The sequence below is a fragment of the Culicoides brevitarsis genome, chromosome 2, assembly GCF_036172545.1.
Source record: "Culicoides brevitarsis isolate CSIRO-B50_1 chromosome 2, AGI_CSIRO_Cbre_v1, whole genome shotgun sequence".
Taxonomy (NCBI): domain Eukaryota; kingdom Metazoa; phylum Arthropoda; class Insecta; order Diptera; family Ceratopogonidae; genus Culicoides; species Culicoides brevitarsis.
Window position 1 is genome coordinate 40,404,195 of NC_087086.1, and position 22,705 is coordinate 40,426,899.

Genomic DNA, 22,705 nt, shown 5'->3' on the forward strand with positions numbered 1-22,705 from the left:
ATTATTTTTAATTTTTTTTTTTAATTAAAATTATTTATTTAAATTAAAAAATTAATTAATTAAAAAAAATTAATTAAAATAAAAAGATAATTTTTTTCGAAATTTTCTGTTAATCAACATTAATTATTAATTAATTTAATTGAAAAAATTTGTTTACATCAAATAAAATTTTTGAAAAAATTAAATATTTATCAAAAAATTAATTTTGTCAGAAATTTTGCTAAAATTTAAAAATCAGGCAAGTTTAAGATTTTTTTTTAAATTTTAAATTAAAAAAAAAATTAAAAAATAAATAAAAATTAAAAAAAAAATAAATAAAAAATTAAAATTAAACAAAATTAATCAAAAATTAAAATTCAATAAAAAAAAAATCTTGTCGCACCGTGATCTCTTCTCCTTCACAATTTTTACAACAAAAAAATATGTTCCATTCACTCCATACACTTTTCTTTCATCCATCTACCATCATCATCCTCAACGATGACGACATGAAAACAACGCAACAAGCGTATTGTAGAACATATTTTGCACTTCCATGAAACTCTGAATGAATATTGGCGTGATTCTTCTACGACAAAATCGGCACACATGATCATCGAACGAAAGAAGAAAAAAAACAAAACACTTGTATCTACTACTACGACTCCGTTACGAGAGTGTACTCTCGTAGTAGTTTTCACATTCGTTCGACGGCGACGACAACACACACGCCCGACTGCCTCAAAATTCACTAAAAAGATAACTGACTTCAGTTGCAATTTTGTTCTTGTTCCGATAGGACGCGAAAAAGAAAAATTTTTATCAAAAAAAAAATTTAATGATAAAAAGATAAAATTTGTGACTAAAAAAAATATTTACTCTTCTCTTATTTTTATGAAAAATAAAAATTAAAGATTAAAGTGAAAGAAAAAAAATTAAAAAAAAAATAAATAAAAATTAAATTTATGCAAAAATAAGTGGATTAAATAAAAATTTGAATATTCCGCGAAAAAAATATTCAGCGACAAAAAAGGTGATATATTTGCTTAAAAATAGCCAATTTTTGCACATAATTTGTATTTTATTTTTTTTTTGTCAATCCATCAGTTCATTCCTCTTCAAGACTTGTGAAACAAGTTTATTTTACTACAAATTTTGTGTGTTTTTTTCTATTTTTTATTTGTTTTGATGATCTAAAAGTGCCAATGAGTAAAGTTAATAAATGTTCTGCAATATTTATGGTTCGCATTAAAGAGAGAGGCAACTCTGCTTGGGCTTTAACGTTAAAAAAATAAAAAAAAATTAATTAATAATTTTTATCACTTTGCTATGATGATGGCTTCGAGTGACCTCACACGCAAAAAAGATAAATGTAGAAACATAAAAAGGTGACTGGAACAACAAATTAATATTTATTCGCGAGTGATATTTTTTTTTCAAAAGAGTCGATGATGGGAATGTGTAACAATGAAAAAAATTTTAGAGTCAAATTTTTGGCGCGCATAATTTTTCTCACTTTATTTAAATTTTATTATTAATTATTATCATTAAACTGACACGGACAATAAAATTCTTGTTAATCGTAAATTTATAAGTGTTGAAAAAAATTTTAAATGTGAGCATTTATTGCGACTATTAATTACAAAAAAAAATATTAATGACGTGAGCGGGTTTTAATTATTAATGATTTTTTTTTATTATTTTTTAATGATTTATTAATAATTATTTTAAAAGGTTTTTAATATTTTTATGAACTATTTTTTTCAAATAATCGTAAAATAGTTTTTTTTATTATTAAAAAAAATTATTGAAAAATTTTACAAAAATTTATTTCTTTAATTCTTTTAATTTCTTATTTTTTTTTTTATTAAATTAAAAATTTAATTTAAAAAATTTTAAATTTAATTTAAATTTATTTAATAATTTTTTTTATAAATTTTAATTTAATTATATTAAACATTGAAAAAAAAACTATTTATATTTTTTTTTAAAAATTAAGTTAAAAATTTAAATTAAATTTAATTAATTGATTAATTTTTATTTATTTATTAATTTTTTCATTAATTTAAATTTAATTATTTTAAAAATTGAAAAATAAAATTATTTAAATTTTTCATTTAAAATTAAATTAAAAATTTAAATTTAATTAATTTTTATTTAATTTAATTAATTTAAATTAATTAATTTAAAAATTGAAAAAAAAATTATTTAAATTTTTTATGATTAGAAACAGACAGACAAATGATCAAAACGAGAGAAATTTCCATTTAAATTATTTTTTTCCAAATTTTTGTTAAAAAACAAAAAAAAATGTAACAAAAAAGATAAATTACGAATTAAAACACCTTTTTCTGCCTTATGGGTGCATTCTTAGAATTTTCTCACAAAAAAAACGTTCAAAAATTAGAACATTCACGATAAAAATGGCAAAACAATCGTCTCGCCATCCTAATTTGTTTCATGATGGCAGGTTTTTGACACATTTTTATTGCACAAAATTTTAGTATTTATTAGTTTTTAGTTTTTATATTTTTTTTTCTTGTCCGAAGTCTGTCTGCACTTTGTGAAAGATCAAATACGGGATGACATCATGTTCGAGCTGCTAGATAACTTGAACTATATTTGAAGAGTGATCACATTTTTGTGATGATGTCTTGACGGTTTTAAGTACTTGCTGTCCGAAGGAGTGTCAAGAAATTGAACTTGAAAAATTTCACGCGATATTTTGACTTCATCGATCGATTTACATGCGAAAAAAAATTAATTTATTTTTACAACTTTTTGAACATTTGTTCGAGTTTATAATTGTCGACGGAGAAAAATAATTGCAAAAACGTGCAGAAATGTGTTCAGAAGCGAGTTAATAAATGAAAGTTATAGAACTGAAATGAGAATAAAATATGTATGATGCAAATGTAAATAATAAACAATATCATAATTAATTAGAGTTTGTGAGGGTCATGATTAATATTCATTTCGTTTCTCCATGAACGACGATTTGAGTTAAGTAAACATTAAATTGTTGAATTTTAGAGATTATTAAATATTAACAACGGGAATGATATAATCGGAAACTATGTTGGTCGTAAAGTTTTTTGTTTTTTGAAACATAATTTTTAAACAATTTACAAGTTGAGGACCGCACATGAGAATTTTTGTTTATTTTGGCTAAAAAATTGATTATTTTTTCAATTTTTTTGATGATTTATTAAACTTTTATTTTTAATTTTAAAAAAGTTTAGCAATTTTTTTTAAATAATGAAAAATTCAAGTTATAGAAAAAAATTGAATTAGCAAAATGCAATTTTCAAATTTTTTAACGGAATTTTTTTTTGAAATGACATTTAATTAAATTTTTTTTTTAGAGTTTAAGAGTTTAAGTTTTCTCCTGTTTCAAAAATTTAATAAAAAAATTTTTTTTTTATTTAAATTAATTTTTTAAAAAAATATATAAATTTGAATTTTTTAATAAAATAATAAAATTTAAATTAAAAAAATAATTTTTTTAAAAATAAATTTTTAAATTTTTTTTTAATTTATTATTTAAAATTTTTAAAATTTAAATTTTTAAATTTTTAAATTTTTTTAAATTTTTAAATTTTTTTTTTTAATTATTTTAATTTTTAATTTATTTAATTATTTTAATTAATTCAATAAAAAATATTTATTTAATTAAATAAAAAAATACTTCGAGAGTAAAAAATAAAATTTTTATATAAATTTAATAATTTTTCCCATTTGACGTAATATTTAATTAAAAAATGTTACTTTGTATCCGATTACGACATTCATAATCTCAAATTCCACACTGATAATGAAATTCTCTGTCTTACAAAAACAGTTACCAAATAATTTTTTTTGTCATCGTCAGCAAGAAAGTTGCTTCATTCGCATAACAATCCCATTATTACCTCTTCCTCCTCAAATAAAAAAAATTATTATGAATTCCATTATTCGCGAAATTCTTATTTTTTATGTCTTTATTTTTAGCTGAACTTCGTTTCTCCCATCAATTAGTCTCGATTCATCACGTATAGACAAAAAAAAAATTTTTTTGGGTGCCGTTCTCCATAAAATGCCGAAAAAAATATTTTTGTGTCTAGTTTATGACATTTTTCTATTTTTGTATTTATTTTTTTGTTTCTTCCATAATTATTTTTTACGACCTTATTAGAAGGAATCGACAAATATTTTTCTTTTTTTGGAACGAAAGGTGCGGAATTGCCTGCGAAAATGTATCAAATTACGATTAATTTTTTTTAAATAATTATTTTTTTTTTATCGGAGGAGAAGAAAAAACAAAAGAGTGCGTCACTTTCGTTGTCTTTTTTAAGAGAATAAACAGATATTTGTACAACGATAAGAGAACTATTCACGGTGGTCTTTCGCAAACATGATCGTTGATGATTTCATCATTAAAAGTTGTGAGCGAGTAAGTCGAGCTGTCATGTTCTCGATGTTGTTATAGAAAATTAATGTTTCGATTAAAAAATTAATTTAATAATAATATAGATTTCTTATCTTTTTAACAATCATGTATGTGCAGTTAAGACAAGAGCAACAAGCTGCAATTATTATTTATTTATTTTTTTTATAAATAAATAAACATAAATTACACCGGTTTCAAAAAAAAAAATGTAACTTGAGTATGAACGAGCAAATTTAATTTTAGTAGATATTTTTTTTTAGATTTTTTTTTTGTGAAAATCTTTGATTTATTTTTTTTTTTAATTTTAAAATTTAATTTAATTTAATTTAAAATTAAAAATATTTTTTAAAAAAAAAAATAATTTTTTTTGTAAAATTTTTTTTTAAAAAATTTTAAAAATTTTATTAAAAATTTTTAAAAAATTTAATAAAAATTTTTAAAAAAATATAAAAAAAAAAAATTAAAAAAAAAATAAAATTAAAAAAAAAATAATTTTTTAAATGAATTTTTTTTTTCAATTAAATTGAATTAAAAAAATTTTTGAAACATTTTTTATTCATAATTTTAAAATTAATTTTGAAAAATTAATTAAATTAAAAAAAATATTTCAAATAATTAAAAATAAATATTTTAAAAAAAATTAAACTTAAATTAAAAATTTGGAATAAAAAAATTATTTTAATTTTAAATATCTTATAAAAGCAAAAAAAAATTAAATAAATTATTTAAAAAAATAAGTAAAAAAATACATTTTAATTTAAAATTAAATAAAAATTTAAAATAATCAATTAATTAAAATTAATTTAATTAAATAAAAATAAACTTAAAAAATTTTTAGAAAAAAATCAAAACATTTATTCGATAAATACAAAATAGTATTTCAAAATATATACAACAAATATTTTTTTTAATATTATTTTTTATGAGGAAAATTTCTGATTTTTTTTTTAAATATTTAAATTGTCGAGTAAGTTGATCAACTGCCGCATTTTGTGAGATGTAAATTAGTCGATAATAATAATGATCATGATTTATGTTTATCAAAAGGTTGAGTGCGTGGCTGGTTCTGGTTAATTTAAAAATATGTTTAATTTTTTTTTTTTTTTGAAATTTGAACCATTCAAACAATGAAAGTTCTTTGTGTCAATATTGGGTAATAAAAATATTTGCTTAGCCTATTTTTGGGAGATTGTCACGTAAGCCAGCCGCAAGACGTTACATCACATGTAAGGTCATGAATCACAGAAAAATGTCAAATCAAGAGACTTTTAAGCACTTTTTTGACGTGAAAAAGACAGCTCCAAACACTTCGTCGAGCCTCAAAGCCATACGTTGGTGTCTCTCAAGGTTCAGTAATTTCAGATGAAATTTATTGTTTTTTTTCTCAGATTTTATCGGCAAGGAATTATTTCAATAAAAATGTGTGCAAAGAATTTTTTTGTGAGACTGTCAGGAGAAGTGGGCGACGACGCAGAAAATAAATCAGTTTTATTGCAGTAAATTACGTTGAAAAAAAATTTCTCGACGCATAAAACGTGCAGCAGCAGCTTTTTTCGTGAATCAACATTAAAAAATCATGCTGGCTCTCTAACGATAACGACTTTAAAATCAAAGCGTCAATTGAAATTAATTTATTACCGCACACTTTTTCCCGTTTTTTGTTGATTCTCATCAAATTCACAGCTAAAAATTTTTTTTAAATTAAATTATAAAAAATCTTGATCGTCACTTGATAAAAGAAAACGCGCAAATCAATTGAGCAATAGAAGAAATAATTGACAGGTCACACGATCGTCACTTTTTTCTACAAAAACCATAAATTGGGGTTAACATAACACGACTTTAGATTTTTTCTTTTTTTTCTCGCGAATTTTTTTTTCGATGGCGATAAATCTGCTTGCACTTCTCAAGGTTACTTCCATTTAGTAGGAGAAAATTTTTTTTGCCAACAATAAAAAATGAAATTAATTGGATCTCTTTCCTTTGTGTGTTTAAATTGATGAGAGAGATGGTTCTGATGAAAAATTAAAAAAAAAATGAAATTTTTTGTAACACCTTTCTGCGGGCGACACATGCAATTGCAATAAAAAGAGACCGCAATATGACTCATGTCGAGCACTTTTTACAAAAAAAAAATGAAACAAAATTAAAAACCAAAACCACAGAGTACAAAAAAGAGGTTGAACGAAAGGCAAATACAAAAAACGTCGTAAAATGATTGAAAGGTGTTATTGTTTTGACAGACGATGTCAAGAATACCAAATTTATGGGTTTTTTGGAGTTAACGGAGAGTTTATGTCTCAAGATTCTTTAAGAATTGGAATTTAATTGATTTTTAAAAAAATAAATTTTTAAAATAATTTTAAATGAATTTAAAAAAAAAAATTAAAAATTAAATAAATCAATTAATTAAAAAAATAATTTAATTATTAAAAATATTTTTTTTTTATAAGAAATTAATGTTTTAATCTAAAAAAATCGAACTTAAATTTATCTGATTTTCTATCAATTTCAGCAAAACAAAAAAAAATTATTGTATTTATTTTATGATAAAAAAAAATAATAAAAAAGTTAACTTGTTAAGTTTTCATATAAAAAAAAATATTGATAAGCAAAAACTTCATTTTTTTAAAATTTATTTATTTTTTAACTATATAAGGTAAATTTTTGAGTTTTATTAAAATAAATTAAAAATTAAAATTAAAAAAAAAATAGTTAAATTATTTAGATTGTTTTTTTTATAAAAAATTAACATTTTTATGCTCATAAGTTAATTTTTGCCTTTAAAATCAAAAATTAATTTTTTAAAAAATTTTTTAATAAAATAGAATTTTCACAGAGAGCTTTTGAAGAAATTTTGAAACAAAATATATGAATTTGGATAAAAAATTTATATTTTAATATAAATATTTTTAATTTTAAGACCTTTATATTAATAAATTATTTTCCGCAAACAAAAAAAAGTTCAATAATCGCAAAAATTACTTGTAAAACAGCACTTTTTATTCAAATAACCCGACCTACAATTAACCTCCGATTCGTTCTTATCTTTTTTTTCATCTCGCCAAATCATCCAAACATAACATTAAAGAAAAAATCTCGTAAAAGTTGCATCAAATTGTTTGTATGCATGCGCGAAACATCATAAAAATATTAAATATAAATAAAAAATAAAAATTGATACAATGTTGACAGATAATTTCTGTAGCGACATCAGCGCTAAATTGCAACAATGTAACCGAGCAACTGATGATGAACGCAATTTTTTATGATAATCAGATGGTTGATTGTCTGTTATTTGATAGGTCTGACCTTAATCTTCGAGAATTTTAATTTTTCATTTTTTTTTATCGCGAACAAAGGAAGCTGTTGCTCCAAAAAACCTGACCTTTAGTCCTAATTTGTCACGAAAAAATTATTAATTTGCCGTTTTGATGAATTGCCGTCAATAAATTCACAATCCCCCAAGTCATCGCTCACGTTTTTTGTGCGTTCTCGTAAAATTTCAATAATTAACCACAAAATTGCATGGCTTTTAAAATAATTTGCCGCTCATGACAAACGGGGATGACTTCATTGTCGTTTGCAGCAAAAATTTAAATAAATGGACTTTTTAAATCAATTTATGGCTTTTTCTTATTTACGATATAAAATAATTATTGTCGTAACTTTTGATGCATTATTCCGTTTTGCGTGTCAAGCGGAGTTAAATGAGACAGCTTTTAACGTTTGCCGCAGCAAAAAGTGACTTTTTGATGGAAAAAGTGCGAGTTGTGGCGAATTTTGAGCAAAAGTCTCGCGTTCAATGACCCGCTTTTAGTGCAAAAGTTGGCATTACCTCATGTGTAATTGCGCGAAATTGATCGTGTTTCATAGGTTTGATATGTCACTTTATCGCATTGTTTGCAAAAATAAAATGAGTAATAAATTTACGGAACTGATTTACGGCTCATGTGTGTGACACAAATAATCATTATCATCAATTAGAAAAACGAGAACATGATTTATTTGAGTTTCAAGTGCGATAAATATTTTATTTATGATTTCTGATACGATCACCTGTAGATCTCGTAATTGATAGAAATTTACTGAGAAAAATTTTTATTGGAAATTGGCGACAAATTCTTAAAATATAAACTTGATAACAATTTTAAATAAAAATTTTTGAATAAATTTTAAAATTTTTTTTGACTTTGAATATTAAATTTATTCAAAATATAAATTTTTTAACATTTTTAAAATTTATTAATTTTTTTTATTTATTAAAAAATTTTTTTTAATTAATAAAAAATTTTTTTAAAAAATTTATTAAATAATTTTTATTTTATTTAACATTTTAATTATTAAAATTTAAAAATGAAAAAATTGGTAAAAAAATTTTAATAAATTATTTTTTGTTAAATAAAAAACATTTTTTTTTTATTTTGAAAATTTATTTAAAAAAAAAAAAAAAAAAAAATTAACTTAAAATTAAAAAAAAAATTAAAATAAATTAAATAAAATTTTTAAAATAATTTAAGAAAATTTATAAACACTTCAAAATATATTTTTAAAAATTTTAAAATTAATTCCTAAAAAAATTTTTTTTTTTAAAAATTTCCCTTTCACAATTCACCTTAAACACTCCCAATAGATTAATCGACCTTGAAACGCTCCTAAAAACTAATTTTTATTTTTTAATAAATTTTCTTATTCCATTTCTTTATTTTCTCTTTCCATTTCTTATCACGACCATTTATCATATCAACAACATTCTTATCGTCAAATATAGAAAAATCCGCAAAAACAAGGCGCGCGTGTTATAAATTTGTATTAAAAATTAACAAAACAAGCAAAAAATCGTCTGAAATCATTTTTCATACCACAAAAAATATTAATAAAAGTCTTCTAACATATTTAATAACAATGTGTTGAATGCGATCATGTCATAATTTATAGAGAGAACGACAGATAATAATAAACCTGTCTTCCGTTTCGCAAAAAATCCAACATTTATCTTCACGGGGTCTCCTACTTTTATCGTGATATCGAGCATTTTTCAATACCACGAAATGTTCAAAAATAGCACGAAACGCAGACAAGCCTAAAAATGTTGTGTTTAGGATTCGTTTGGACTTGAAAATAAAAAAAAAACTTTGAATGTCGTTCATTTTTCTTCGAAGAAGGAAGGAAAATTACAGACCAAGATAATCGGTAGATGGGCGTGTGTTGAGCCAAGTAGTAGCCGTTAATTAATTACTTGTAATATTTTCTGATGACGATGATGGCGACGTTCGTCTTTTATGCTACTTTATGACTTTATCGAGTTTTCTCGATTTTTTTTTCTTTTTTTTTTAATTAAAAATCCTGAAATGACGTCCCTTGCAAATAAAATAAACAAACAATTTCAGATTAAATTTCTCTCTTTAGAAAAATTACTTTTATTTATTTATTTGTTCGATCGATTTATTTTTTTCAATCCAGTCGAGCTTCAATTTCATAAAGTAAACAATAACACTTTATCCGGTTCAGGCGACGATTAAACACGTGTGTGACTTAATGCATTTTTGCACAAAATAAATAAAATGCACCCTCTACAATTTTTTTTTTTATTGAAATTTGGACTTTAATAATTTTTTTTTTTGCTTTTTAGCGAATTCCGAGAACGAACTTTAATATTTATTTTTTTTTTAATTTTTTTTTCTTGCAAAAGAATAAAGTTCAATTTGTTACGCCATTAAAAGTTGAGTTTTATTGTTTTTTTTTATTTTAAATGTTCTGTTAAAATGCAGTTAAGAAATGTGACACCGGTTGCTGAAATTGACATTTTTTTATGTTCCTATTTATTTTTAAATCAATGAATAGAGTTGATATGAGTTGTTTTTAAAACAAAACAAACAAAAAAAGTGATTTTATGATGTTTTGATTATGACGAAGTAATAAGAAAATAAATTACGAAGCAAAATATGAAAATTTATAAATAAATAATAATGAATGTTAATGTTTTTTATTGCAAAATTAATGTAAAATATGACCTGAAGAGGGATTAAATGTCTATTTATAGGAAATTTTGTTCGATTATTTTGAAGAAATTGAAATTTTTGCACTTTTAGAAGAATTTAAAGAATTTTTCAGTTCATAAATTTATTATTTTAAGTAATTTATTTTTCTGTGAAAGCTTAAAAATAGTTCTGAATTTAAATGTAAAATTTGATTTAAAGATTTAATGAACATTCAGAGCCTCTGAAGCATTAAATTTTAAAAAAAATTGAGTTAAAAATTTTTCGTGTTGATTTTTTCTTTAAAAAATTTTTTAAAAAATTAAAAAAATAAAATATTAAAAATTAATTATAAATTATGATAATTTTTATTAAAAAAAATTAAAATTAAAATTAAATTAAAGAAATAAAATAAAATTAAAAATAAATCAAAAATTTATTAATCTAAAAATAAATAAATAAATTTTTTAATAAAAAATTGAAAAATTTTAATTTAATGATTTAAACCAAAAATAAATTTAAAAATTAAATTAAATTAAATGAAAATATTATTTATTAAAATTTTCGTTCAAAATTTTTAACTAAAAATAAATTTAAGAAAATTAAAAAAATTGAATTAGATAAAAATTTTCATTAAATAAATAAATAAATATTAATTTAAAAAATTAAAAAATAATTAATTAATTAATTAAAAATAATTTTAATTTAAAAAAAAATATCTAAAAATAAATTTAAAAATACATACATTTTTTTATGAAAAATTCAATAATTTTTAATTTAATATTTTTAAATTTATTTTTAGTTATTTAAATATTTTTAATTATAAAACCGAGATTAAAATAAAATAATATTGAATAATTTTTAATTATATAATTTTAAACGAAAATAATTTTAAAAATTTTTCATATAAATATAAAAAAAAAAATTATCTAAAAATTTTAATTAAAAAAATAAATTTTCATTAAAAAAAAACTTAAAATAATTTTAATAAAATAAATTATTATTTTTAATAAAATTCAAAATAAATTAATTTAAATAAAAAAAATATTAAATTAAAATTCTTTGAATTTCGATATTATTTTAGAAAAAATATACTTAAATAAATGATTTCTGATTATTTCCTTAAAAATCAAATTTAAAACAATTCCTTTCCACTTTTGGTCAAATTAGATTTTTTACGATGTGTTTACGACTTTTTAACAATCCACTGCACAACTCTCGTTAACCTTAACCTTCATTTAAATATCATCACATCATACCCATCACTCGTCTCATTTCTCATCGCCGCACACTTAATTTGTCAATTTAGACACAAATTGATTCTTACGATTGCAAAATTATGTCATAAGATGCCATAAACTGCATACGCCTCCGTTTGTAATAATTTCGCCGTTAGCACTAATGACGCCATTTTTATGCTCGATAGAAACCCATCTTCCAATAATTTTATTCAAAATTAATTCAAAAACTAAACCAACGCATTTCTTTGTTTTTTCTTTTTTATTTTCAGATCAAAGCACGAGAATTCCTGAAAAATTATTGGCCTTTTTTCGCATAAAAAAGATTCAATTAATAAATAAATCGATTTATCCGCCTCTAAAATTGCTCCAACGAAGGAGTTTCGATCAAAATCAACGAATAAATGAATAAATAACTCAATAACGCAACAACACAGACGATCAACATGATTATAAGGAGTAATTTAGTCATCACCTGTAGTAACATCATCGTAGTATTTAGTAAGTGAATCGATAAAAATCAAAATAAAATCTAATTTCGAATCTATGACGGACGATGAGTTAATTGAATTGGCGCGAAATGAGTGCAAAAAAGCGAAAATAGCAAAAAGTCACATTTGCAAATCATAAATTTGTTGAGTAAACACGAAAAATTTTGACGGCAGATGACGATTTCCGGAAAAATAGAAATCTCTCTTGATGTTGCGAGCAGATGTTTCTTGGTTTACTTTGATTCTGCGAAGAAAATTGTGTGAATACAAGTTGTTACAACACAGCGCGGAAGTGAATTCTTGCACAGATTTTATAAAATTGAGGCGTAAGAGTAATAAACATTGCTTTAATTGTTATTTTCAAAGAGTTAAATGGGCAAAAGTCGTTGTTAAAGGCAAGAAAAGCGCATTTTGAGTAATTTGAAGGGTTCAAAAGTCGATGAATGCAGTGAAAATTGAAAAATTTTGAGATTTTTGATCGAATTTAAATTAAATTTTGTTAAAAAAAAAGTGAATTTTTAATATCTTTTTGAGTTCAAAAGGTAAAATTTTGATGAAAAATTGCTTTCAAAGTCTTTTTCTCAAAATTTTTTACTCTTTGAACTCTAAAAAGATATTAAAAATTCATTTTTTTTAAAATTTAATGGAATGAGACTTAAAAAATATTAAAATGTTCATTTTTTACTTCCTTCAATTATTTGTTGAATTTTTAAAATTTAAAAATAAAAAAACTAGAGTCGCAATGTCTCAAAATTTACGATTTTTTTTTTAATTTGTTTCTTAATTAAAATTTTCTTAAAAAATTAGTTTCAAACAATTTTTTCAGTATCAAGAGCAAATTTTTAAAATTTTTTTAAAGAAATTTGTATGATTTTTTTGCTCTTGAGAATTTTTAAAGATAAACGAGTACCTATAAAGTTTTTTGAACCAAAGAAATTATTTTGAAATTTTTTAAAAAAATTAAATAAAATTTAATTAAAATTTTATTTTTTTTTTAAAATTTTAAAATTAAAAAATTAAAAATTTTATATTTAATTTTCGAAAATTAAATAAAATTTAATTAAAATTTTAAAATTATTTAAATTTAAATAATTATGAATTTTTTTAATTGAAATTTTCTTCAAAAACTGAATTTTTAACAAATTTTTCAAGTCTTGAAATTTAATTTTCATAAAAATATTGACGAGATATCAGAAAAAAAAAATTTTTTTAAACATTAAAAGAAAAAAAAAAAATTTTTTTTTGTTAAATAAGATTCTTTATTCAGAAAGAAAATGGGTTTCGAGAGCTCAAAAATGATTCTCTGCCATCAACTTTTCAACTTTTGACGAAAAATCGCTTAATAATGGAAATCCTTGACGATGGGCAAGAATTTGTCGAAGGAATAGTGTTCGCCATAAGGCAAGAATTTGTGTCCATAGAAGTTGTTGCCGAAGATTTTGCCATAGAAGCCATCATAGGGTTTGCCATAGTAGTCTCCGAATTTGTACAAGTTGTTGTAATATCCGAGTCCGTGGAACAAATCGCGCATGAAAGGCAAGTCCTTGTGCATGACATCGACGTAGTTGAAGTGCAACCAGTAGTACTTCATGAACATCATGTAGTCGGAAACCTTGCAGATCATGAACAAGTCAAAGTAGTGAGGATCGTATTTGGTGAAGTCGATGTTCATGGTCATCATCCAGTGCATCAAGCCGCTCATTTTGTGGCAGTACAAGGGCAATTCCAAGACGCTGTGTTCCTTGAAGTCGACATGAACCAAGATGTCGTTGAAGCGCGTCTTGAAGATGTCCAAAAGATCAACCAAGTATTTGTAGTAGAAGATGATAAAGTCCTTCTTGACCAACGAGATGTCCTTGTCCAAGATGTGAGTGCGTCCTCCCAACATCAAGGTGCGGTAATCGATGTTGTCGGAAACCAAACCATGGTTGAAGCCATATCCGTAGTTGATGCCATAGTTGTAGTTGTATGGGAAATAGGGAACTGCAGAGGCAGCGGCGACAACAGCCAACAAGATGAGGAATTTCATTTTGATTCTTCTTCTATTTGCTTCGGAAATCGAGAATGCACTGAATGCTCTTTGTCACAATCGCGACACCTTTTATACTCAAAAAATCCAGAATCTATCACTTCATTGCATAATTCTTATCTCAAAAAAAATTACGTAAAATTTCAATTAGAATTTTGTGCAAGTAAACATTGATAAGAACATAAAAAAAGTGATAAATGACTCGGCGACAATTTGCCTAAAAAAGCGATTTTATTAATAAATGCTTTTATATTCAGGAAATAATCGTCATAAATCGTCTTTGCATTCCAGAAACGATGAGATGTTTCCAATAAATTGTTATGATTTGTTTGTTTCATAATACCGGAGATTTCTTATTGCATAAGACGAAGATGAAGTAAAAGATTTACAAAGAATTTTCTCGCGTGGATTTTTCTATGAATTAAAATTAAACACATCAACAAGTTTTGCGGGAAATTTGAAAAAAATGTAAAATTTTTAATTTATTTTTATATTTTTTTTTTATTTAAAAAAAAAAAAATATTAAAAATTAAAAATAATTTTCTTTAAAAAAAATCTTTTTTAAATTTTAAAAAAAATTTTAAAAAATTGTTTTCAAGAAAAAATAATTTTATTAATTTATTTATTTTCTTTTCAAATTTTTTTAGAAAAAATATCTTAAAAATTTTTTTTTTCTAATTTCGAATAAATTTTAACATTTCTTGAATTTAAATTTTTTTTATAATGCATTTTTTTTATTTTTTTTTAAATTCAAATTCTGTAAAAAAAAAGAATTTTTTCTAATTTTTATTAATTTTTAATAAATTTCTTGGATTCAAATTTATTTTATAAATTTATTTTTCAATTTTAATTTTTTTTAATTTTAAACATATTTTTCTTTAGAAATTCTTCAAATAATTTAGAAAAAAAAAATATTAAAAAAAAAATATTTAAAATTTCTTCAAAAATTTTTAAATAAAAAATTAAAAAATTCCTTACTTTTAAATATTTAATAAATTTAAAATAACTTTTATTCTAATATTTAATATAAAAAAATGAAAATAAATCAATTAAACTTTTTTTTTTAATTTTCGAATTCATCAAATTTTTCACTAATTTTAAAAAAAATTTAAAATTTTTTGAGTAAAAATAATTTTATTAATTTATTTTTTTTTTTTCGAAAATTTAGTAGTTTTTATAAAATCTTTACATTTCTTGATTTTTTTATATTTTTTTGTATTTAAAATTTAAAAAAATAATAAATTAATTTTTTTTAATTAATTAATTTTTTTAATAATTTTTTTAAAATATTTTTATGCTTTTATTTTTTTAAAAAATTTTTAATTTAAAAAAATATTTTATTAATTTTTTAAAAATTTTTACTGAACAAAATATCAAAATAAATTTAAAAAATAATTTTTTTTCCTATTAAATTTCACATTTCCCGCATTTTCATATAACGATATAACGCAAATAAAAAAAAAGTTGTTACAATTGTGTGTTAGTAGTGCTATTTGCACATGCGGCGCCAAAGAATTATGCGAAAACATGAATGGATTTCTGTAAATATTTAGAGAAACGTGAGACATCCCACTCAATATCTCTCGTTATTTACTCTTTTTTTATTGTCAAAAGGTCATTAACTTTCATTTTTTTGCAATTATTTTGCAGTTCTCTTCCTTCTTCAGACAGAGGCAGCTCCCAACTCGACGGAAATATCATCCAATGAAAAGTCACGATTGAAGCGCATGTACGCATTGTGCCCTCCAAAATTCCAAAGGATCGGAAATGAATGCTACTTTATCTCGCATTACAAGAAAAATTGGTTAGATGCGCATTTCGAGTGCAAAGATCGTCATAGCAAGCTTGCTGAACCGCTAAAATACGAAGATCGGAGGATTAGAAAATATTTGTTGGCGTTTGATCGAGGTAAAATTTTTTTTTTTTTTGGAAATTATTATTTTGATTTTTTTAAAAAAATAAATTTTTTTTTAAAAAAATAAAAAAAAAATTTTTTTTTAAATAAAAAAAAATTTTAATTTTTTTAAATAAAAAAAATAATAAATAATTTTTTTAATTAAAAAAATAATAAATATTTTTTTTAATTAAAATTTTTCTTAAAAAATAAAATAATTTTTAATTATTTCTTATAAAATAATTTTTTTAAGAAAATTTTTAATTTTTTTAAGAAAATTTTTAATTTTTTTAGAAAATTTTTAATTTTTTTTTTTAGAAAAATTTTAATTTTTGGAGGAAAATTTTAAATATTTTTTTAGATCATGCTGACAAATGGATCGGAGCGACATTCAATTGGGAGAAAAATCGTTGGCAATGGGGATACAGTGGTCGAAATTTGCAATATCAGGCATTTAGTCGCATGAATCCAAAGTAATTTTTCAAATTTTATCATTTTCAAGGCAAATTTAACGATTTTTTTTTTAATTTTCAGTGCCCGTGAGCAACTCAAGTACCATTGTGCCGTCTTCAGCGCCAATTTGAAGTATCGTTGGTCTCCTCGGGCATGCACCGATGAACATTACTTCGTTTGTCAGCATCGTATGCCCCTTGTAAGCAGCAAAAATCGTTATCGTGTGTACCAAAAATGGAATCAAACGTATCCGAATGAGCTTGCAAACGAAAATGAAGTCATTGTTGCCAACAAAGTTCGGTAAGAAAATTTTTTTTTACGAAATTTCATCAAAAAATTGATTTTTTAAATTTTTCTTCTACAGCGGAGGTCAATATACGAAATATCGCATTGCAAATCCCGATCCAGCTGATCGTGATTCAAATCGCATCCATTTTATTCGTCCCAATAAGCCATCACGGAAGCCTCAGAGGAACGATATCAACCCCGATAACTTTGGATATGATCAAAAAGCTGATCGGCGAAGTCGTGATTGGCATTCAGCTTCGAATTTGCCCACAACGCAAAATAAACCCATCGTTCGTTACAACTTGGATCGCCCAAATCCCTCGAAAATGTCGACAACTTTCCGTGAAGTTGATCCGCGTGAAGTTTTCCGCCCCGACAACTCCGTCGCCGGCAATATTGGGCAACGCGTTGGTCCAATTCAGCAAAAAATCGAACGAGGTCCCGATGGAAAAGCTCGTTTAGTGACAGTTTTCAACCATAGACGATACGGAGGCTTGGCAGGCGAAACAGCATCTCCTCATTCCGATGAACAATCAGCTCGTACACGAAGAAGACGTCCCTCAACTCGAAGACCTGAGACGACAACAGAACGAAGAACAACAACGACGACGACAACAACAACAACTACAACGACAACGCCCTCAACCACGCAAGAAGTCACGACGAAACGACAATTAACGGAAAAAGAATTGAAGAAAAAGCAACTTATGGATCGTTTGTCGAAATTGACGCCCGAACAACGACACGAATTCTTCGAGAAACGTCGACGAATGAAGGAACAAAAGCAGAAAAATGACGTTTAAGACACAAAATTCAAAAAAATGAAAAAAATCGAATCAAAAACTAGACCCAGTCTAAATATAATAATTGTTAAGATATTTTTTTATTTATTTTCGTGAAACTCCTCTCACACATTTCTGTTAAAATTAGCAGCTTTTGTGACCCCATCATTCTGCTTGAATTCACGCGTGAAAAAAAGTCAAAGAACAGCTTTTGTTCAAAAATATAAAGGAAAAATCACGCTAATGTGTCTAAATTTATAGAAAAGAGCTCTAAAAGGGGCATAAAAGCCTTGACATTACAAAGTAGAGAACGTATTGTATTTAACGAAGTCAGTCAATGTTAGCCATTGTGGAAAAAAATAAATCTATTGAGAAAAATAAAATTAAATATTGATTGATTGTCACTTTAAAATGGATTTTTTTAAAATAAAATTTTGTTTTTAAAGAATTCAGAAATTTAGTTTTTCTTCAGTTTTGGGGATTTTGGAGGCAATTATTTTTTTTTTATTTTTTTTTTTTTTTTTGACTAAAATGAATGTAGAAAAAAAATTTTTTCAGTTTCAATTTTTTGGCAGTTTTGAGTTATAAAATGATTAAAAATGATAAATTAGAGCCCTCTGACAAATTTTTATCCATTTGGAGCAAGATTTGACAAAAATTGCTTTGACACAGTTTTTGACACAGTTTTTTTGCTCTTGATTTAGTTTTCAAAACAAAACTATGTCAAAGAAAAAATTTTTTTTTTTCAATTTTTTGGCAGTTTTGAGTTATAAAATGATTAAAAATGATAAATTAGAGCCCTCTGACAAATTTTTATCCATTTGGAGCAAGATTTGACAAAAATTGCTTTGACACAGTTTTTGACATAGTTTTTGACACAGTTTTTCTCTTGATTTAGTTTTCAAATCAAAACTATGTCAAAGAAAAAAAAATTTTTTTTTTCAATTTTTTTGCAGTTTTGAGTTATAAAATGATTAAAAATGATAAATTAGAGCCCTCTGACAAATTTTTATCCATTTGGAGCAAGATTTGACAAAAATTGCTTTGACACAGTTTTTGACATAGTTTTTGACACAGTTTTTCTCTTGATTTAGTTTTCAAAACAAAACTATGTCAAAGAACAAAAAAATTTTTTTTTCAATTTTTTTGCAGTTTTGAGTTATAAAATGATTAAAAATGATAAATTAGAGCCCTCTGACAAATTTTTATCCATTTGGAGCAAGATTTGACAAAAATTGCTTTGACACAGTTTTTGACATAGTTTTTGACACAGTTTTTCTCTTGATTTAGTTTTCAAAACAAAACTATGTCAAAGAAAAAAAAAATTTTTTTTTTCAATTTTTTTGCAGTTTTGAGTTATAAAATGATTAAAAATGATAAATTAGAGCCCTCTGACAAATTTTTATCCATTTGGAGCAAGATTTGACAAAAATTGCTTTGACACAGTTTTTGACATAGTTTTTGACACAGTTTTTCTCTTGATTTAGTTTTCAAAACAAAACTATGTCAAAGAAAAAAAAAAATTTTTTTTTTCAATTTTTTTGCAGTTTTGAGTTATAAAATGATTAAAAATGATAAATTAGAGCCCTCTGACAAATTTTTATCCATTTGGAGCAAGATTTGACAAAAATTGCTTTGACACAGTTTTTGACATAGTTTTTGACACAGTTTTTCTCTTGATTTAGTTTTCAAAACAAAACTATGTCAAAGAACAAAAAAATTTTTTTTTCAATTTTTTTGCAGTTTTGAGTTATAAAATGATTAAAAATGATAAATTAGAGCCCTCTGACAAATTTTTATCCATTTGGAGCAAGATTTGACAAAAATTGCTTTGACACAGTTTTTGACATAGTTTTTGACACAGTTTTTCTCTTGATTTAGTTTTCAAAACAAAACTATGTCAAAGAAAAAAAAAATTTTTTTTTTCAATTTTTTTTTGCAGTTTTGAGTTATAAAATGATTAAAAATGATAAATTAGAGCCCTCTGACAAATTTTTATCCATTTGGAGCAAGATTTGACAAAAATTGCTTTGACACAGTTTTTGACATAGTTTTTGACACAGTTTTTCTCTTGATTTAGTTTTCAAAACAAAACTATGTCAAAGAAAAAAAAATTTTTTTTTTCAATTTTTTTGCAGTTTTGAGTTATAAAATGATTAAAAATGATAAATTAGAGCCCTCTGACAAATTTTTATCCATTTGGAGCAAGATTTGACAAAAATTGCTTTGACACAGTTTTTGACATAGTTTTTGACACAGTTTTTCTCTTGATTTAGTTTTCAAAACAAAACTATGTCAAAGAACAAAAAAATTTTTTTTTCAATTTTTTTGCAGTTTTGAGTTATAAAATGATTAAAAATGATAAATTAGAGCCCTCTGACAAATTTTTATCCATTTGGAGCAAGATTTGACAAAAATTGCTTTGACACAGTTTTTGACATAGTTTTTGACACAGTTTTTCTCTTGATTTAGTTTTCAAGACAAAACTATGTCAAAGAAAAAAATTTTTTTCAGTTTCAATTTTTTGGCAGTTTTGAGTTATAAAATGATTAAAAATGATAAATTAGAGCCCTCTGACAAATTTCAATTTTTTTTGAGTTTTGAGTTGTCAAAGAACAAAAAAATTTTTTTTTCAATTTTTTTGCAGTTTTGAGTTATAAAATGATTAAAAATGATAAATTAGAGCCCTCTGATAAATTTTTATCCATTCGGAGTAAGATTTGACAAAAATTGCTTTGACACAGTTTTTGACATAGTTTTTTTTTGGCTTTAAATTAGAGCCCTCTTTCCAATTTAAAAAACAATTTTTTGGCAGTTTTGAATTAAAAATGATAACAAAAATTGCTTTAATTTAAAAAACTTGAGTAATTTTTTAGATTTAAAAAATTATTTTAAAAAAATTAAAATTATTTTTTTTTACAAAACAAAATTTTTCGACTTACCTTAATGTACGTGCACAATCCATCTCCTTTCAAATGCCCATCAGGACTTTTGTACAGCTTCACTTTAAACTTATTCGTCGTTGGATCTTTGAATATCATTCCATATTTCGACATCAACTCGACAAATTCTTCTTCCGTAATGTCCAAAGGCAAATTTTCGACGTAAACTTTTGTGTTGTGTTCGGGCGCGATTTCGAACCATTTTGGAGCTTCCGGTTTCTTTTTCATCTTTTTATTTGCAGGTTCCTCATTTTCTTCTACTTTTTTCCTTTTTTTCATTTCTTCTTGCATTTCACGTTTTTTTCGTTCTTTTTCTTTGTCTTCTTCGCTCGGCACATAATTCCCGTAGTTCATCTGATAAACTGCCATGAAATCCTCGTCAATTTTTGGAAACCAAGCTTTTTTCTCGAAATCCCATTCGTACGTCACGCCATCCGAATCTGTGTAAGTTTTTGTTCCATCTTCAGCGATCGTTACTTGATATCCGCCGAACATTTCGACACCTTCCTTCGGTATCCATTTTTTATTTTCCTCGTCGTAGTCGTAATTTGCCTTTAATTGCCATCCGTTTTTCTCCGTGCACCAAAAATAGAATTCATTTTCAAAAGGATTTGAGTCGCCCGTTTGGTATGGCACCCATTTGTTCTCTTTTGTGCACCATTTGTACTGAAATTTCGACTCTGGATCCGTATAAATGGCAGTTCCGTCGTCAGTGTATGTCGTATTTGCCGCATAAACGTCATTCGAAGCTGTTGAAGTCGTACTTTCGCTGCTTTTCAACTCTTTTTCGCGATTTTCATTGTTTGTGTTCTCGGAATTTGTTAAAACAGAGTCCAATGGAGGATTTGTTGTTGATGGAGCTGCCTCGTCATCCGTGTCGAATTCTTCCACAAAGTCATCTGACATGATTTACAGCTGAAACGAAACAAAAGAAAAATGTTGTTAGTTGAATTGGGGCAAAAATTGAGGAAATCCCCCCTCTTTAAGGTAAGTTAATAATTGTTTGGCACACAAAAAATTAATTTATTCTTATCCTATTAATTCACACTCGATACACTCATTCACTCACTTACTAACAATTCGAAACAATTACCGCACAAAAGTTAAATAAAGTGTCTTGAATTAACAAGCGAATTGGATTGTAGTATATTTTTGTAAAAAAAAAATAAAAATTATTAAAAAAAAATAATTTAAAAATTAAAATTAAACATTTAAAATTAATTTAAAAAATATTTTATTTTAATTAAATTAAGTTATATTTTCATTTCAAAATTTTATTAAAAAAAGTTAAAAAAAATTTTCAAAAAAGTTTTTAAAAAATTAAAATATTTAATTAATTAATTTTTTGAAAAAATTTCATTAAAAAAATTAAATTTTATTTAAAAATTAATTAATTTTTTTAAGTTTAATTTATTTTATTTAAAAAAAATTTTTTTAATATTGAATAAAATAAAAAAAAAATAATTTTCTTGAAAAAAAATTATATTTTTTATAATTTATTTTTTTCAATTTTTTTATATTTTTAAAAATTTTTTATAAAACTTTAATAATTTTTTTTTTTGAATAATTAATAAATTGAATTTTTATTTAATTAAAAAATTAATTATTTGAATTATTTTTTTATAAATTATAATTTATTTTATTTATTCAATTTTTAATAAAATAAAAAAAATAATTTTCATGAATTTAATATACGTATTTTTAAAAAAATATATTTTTTAATTATTTTTCTTTTTTTTTTTAAAATCATTAATTTTTTTTTAAATTTTTTTAAATTATAATGTTTGATGTTATTAATAAAATTAAATCATTATTTCAAATTTAAAATTAAAAAAATTATTACATTAGTTTTTAGTAAATTATCATTTAAAATTATATTTATTTTTTTTTAAATAAAAATTAAAAAATAATAATAATTAATTTAATATTAAAAAAAATTTTTATAAATTTAATTTTTAATTTTTTTTAAATAAATTAAAATTTTATTAATTTTTTTTGAAAAAATTCATGAAACTTTAGAATTAAAAATAATAATTTATTTTTTTTTTATTTTAATTTTTTTCTTTTTTTTTTTTATTTATTTATTTAGCAAAAAAATTATTTGAAATAAATAACTCGTCTCAGTTATCGCTCACATACCAAAATAAAATAAGAAAGCGCAACAATTCCGAGCAAAAGTCAGTAAGTCGCAAAGGGGAAAGG

The 22,705-nt window shown here is 23.5% G+C and overlaps 2 protein-coding genes across 2 annotated transcripts in view; one reads left to right on the forward strand and one right to left on the reverse strand.

The window, feature by feature from the left end:
- The window catches only part of LOC134832690 (17S U2 SnRNP complex component HTATSF1), a 35,969-nt gene that overhangs the window by 7,425 nt on the left and 5,839 nt on the right, over window positions 1-22,705 (reverse strand). Inside the window, exon 2 of the mRNA XM_063846801.1 lies at window positions 20,504-21,418. Within this exon, the coding sequence (XP_063702871.1) occupies window positions 20,504-21,409 (906 nt within the window). The 5' untranslated portion in view covers window positions 21,410-21,418. The remainder of the gene's footprint in view (window positions 1-20,503; window positions 21,419-22,705) is intronic.
- LOC134832691 (uncharacterized) lies at window positions 787-17,970 on the forward strand. The gene is made up of 6 exons (XM_063846802.1): window positions 787-1,012; window positions 11,897-12,125; window positions 15,795-16,052; window positions 16,400-16,511; window positions 16,573-16,791; window positions 16,856-17,970. Exons 2-6 carry the CDS (start codon window positions 12,071-12,073, stop codon window positions 17,580-17,582), a joined length of 1,371 nt encoding a protein of 456 aa, XP_063702872.1. The 5' UTR covers window positions 787-1,012; window positions 11,897-12,070; the 3' UTR covers window positions 17,583-17,970.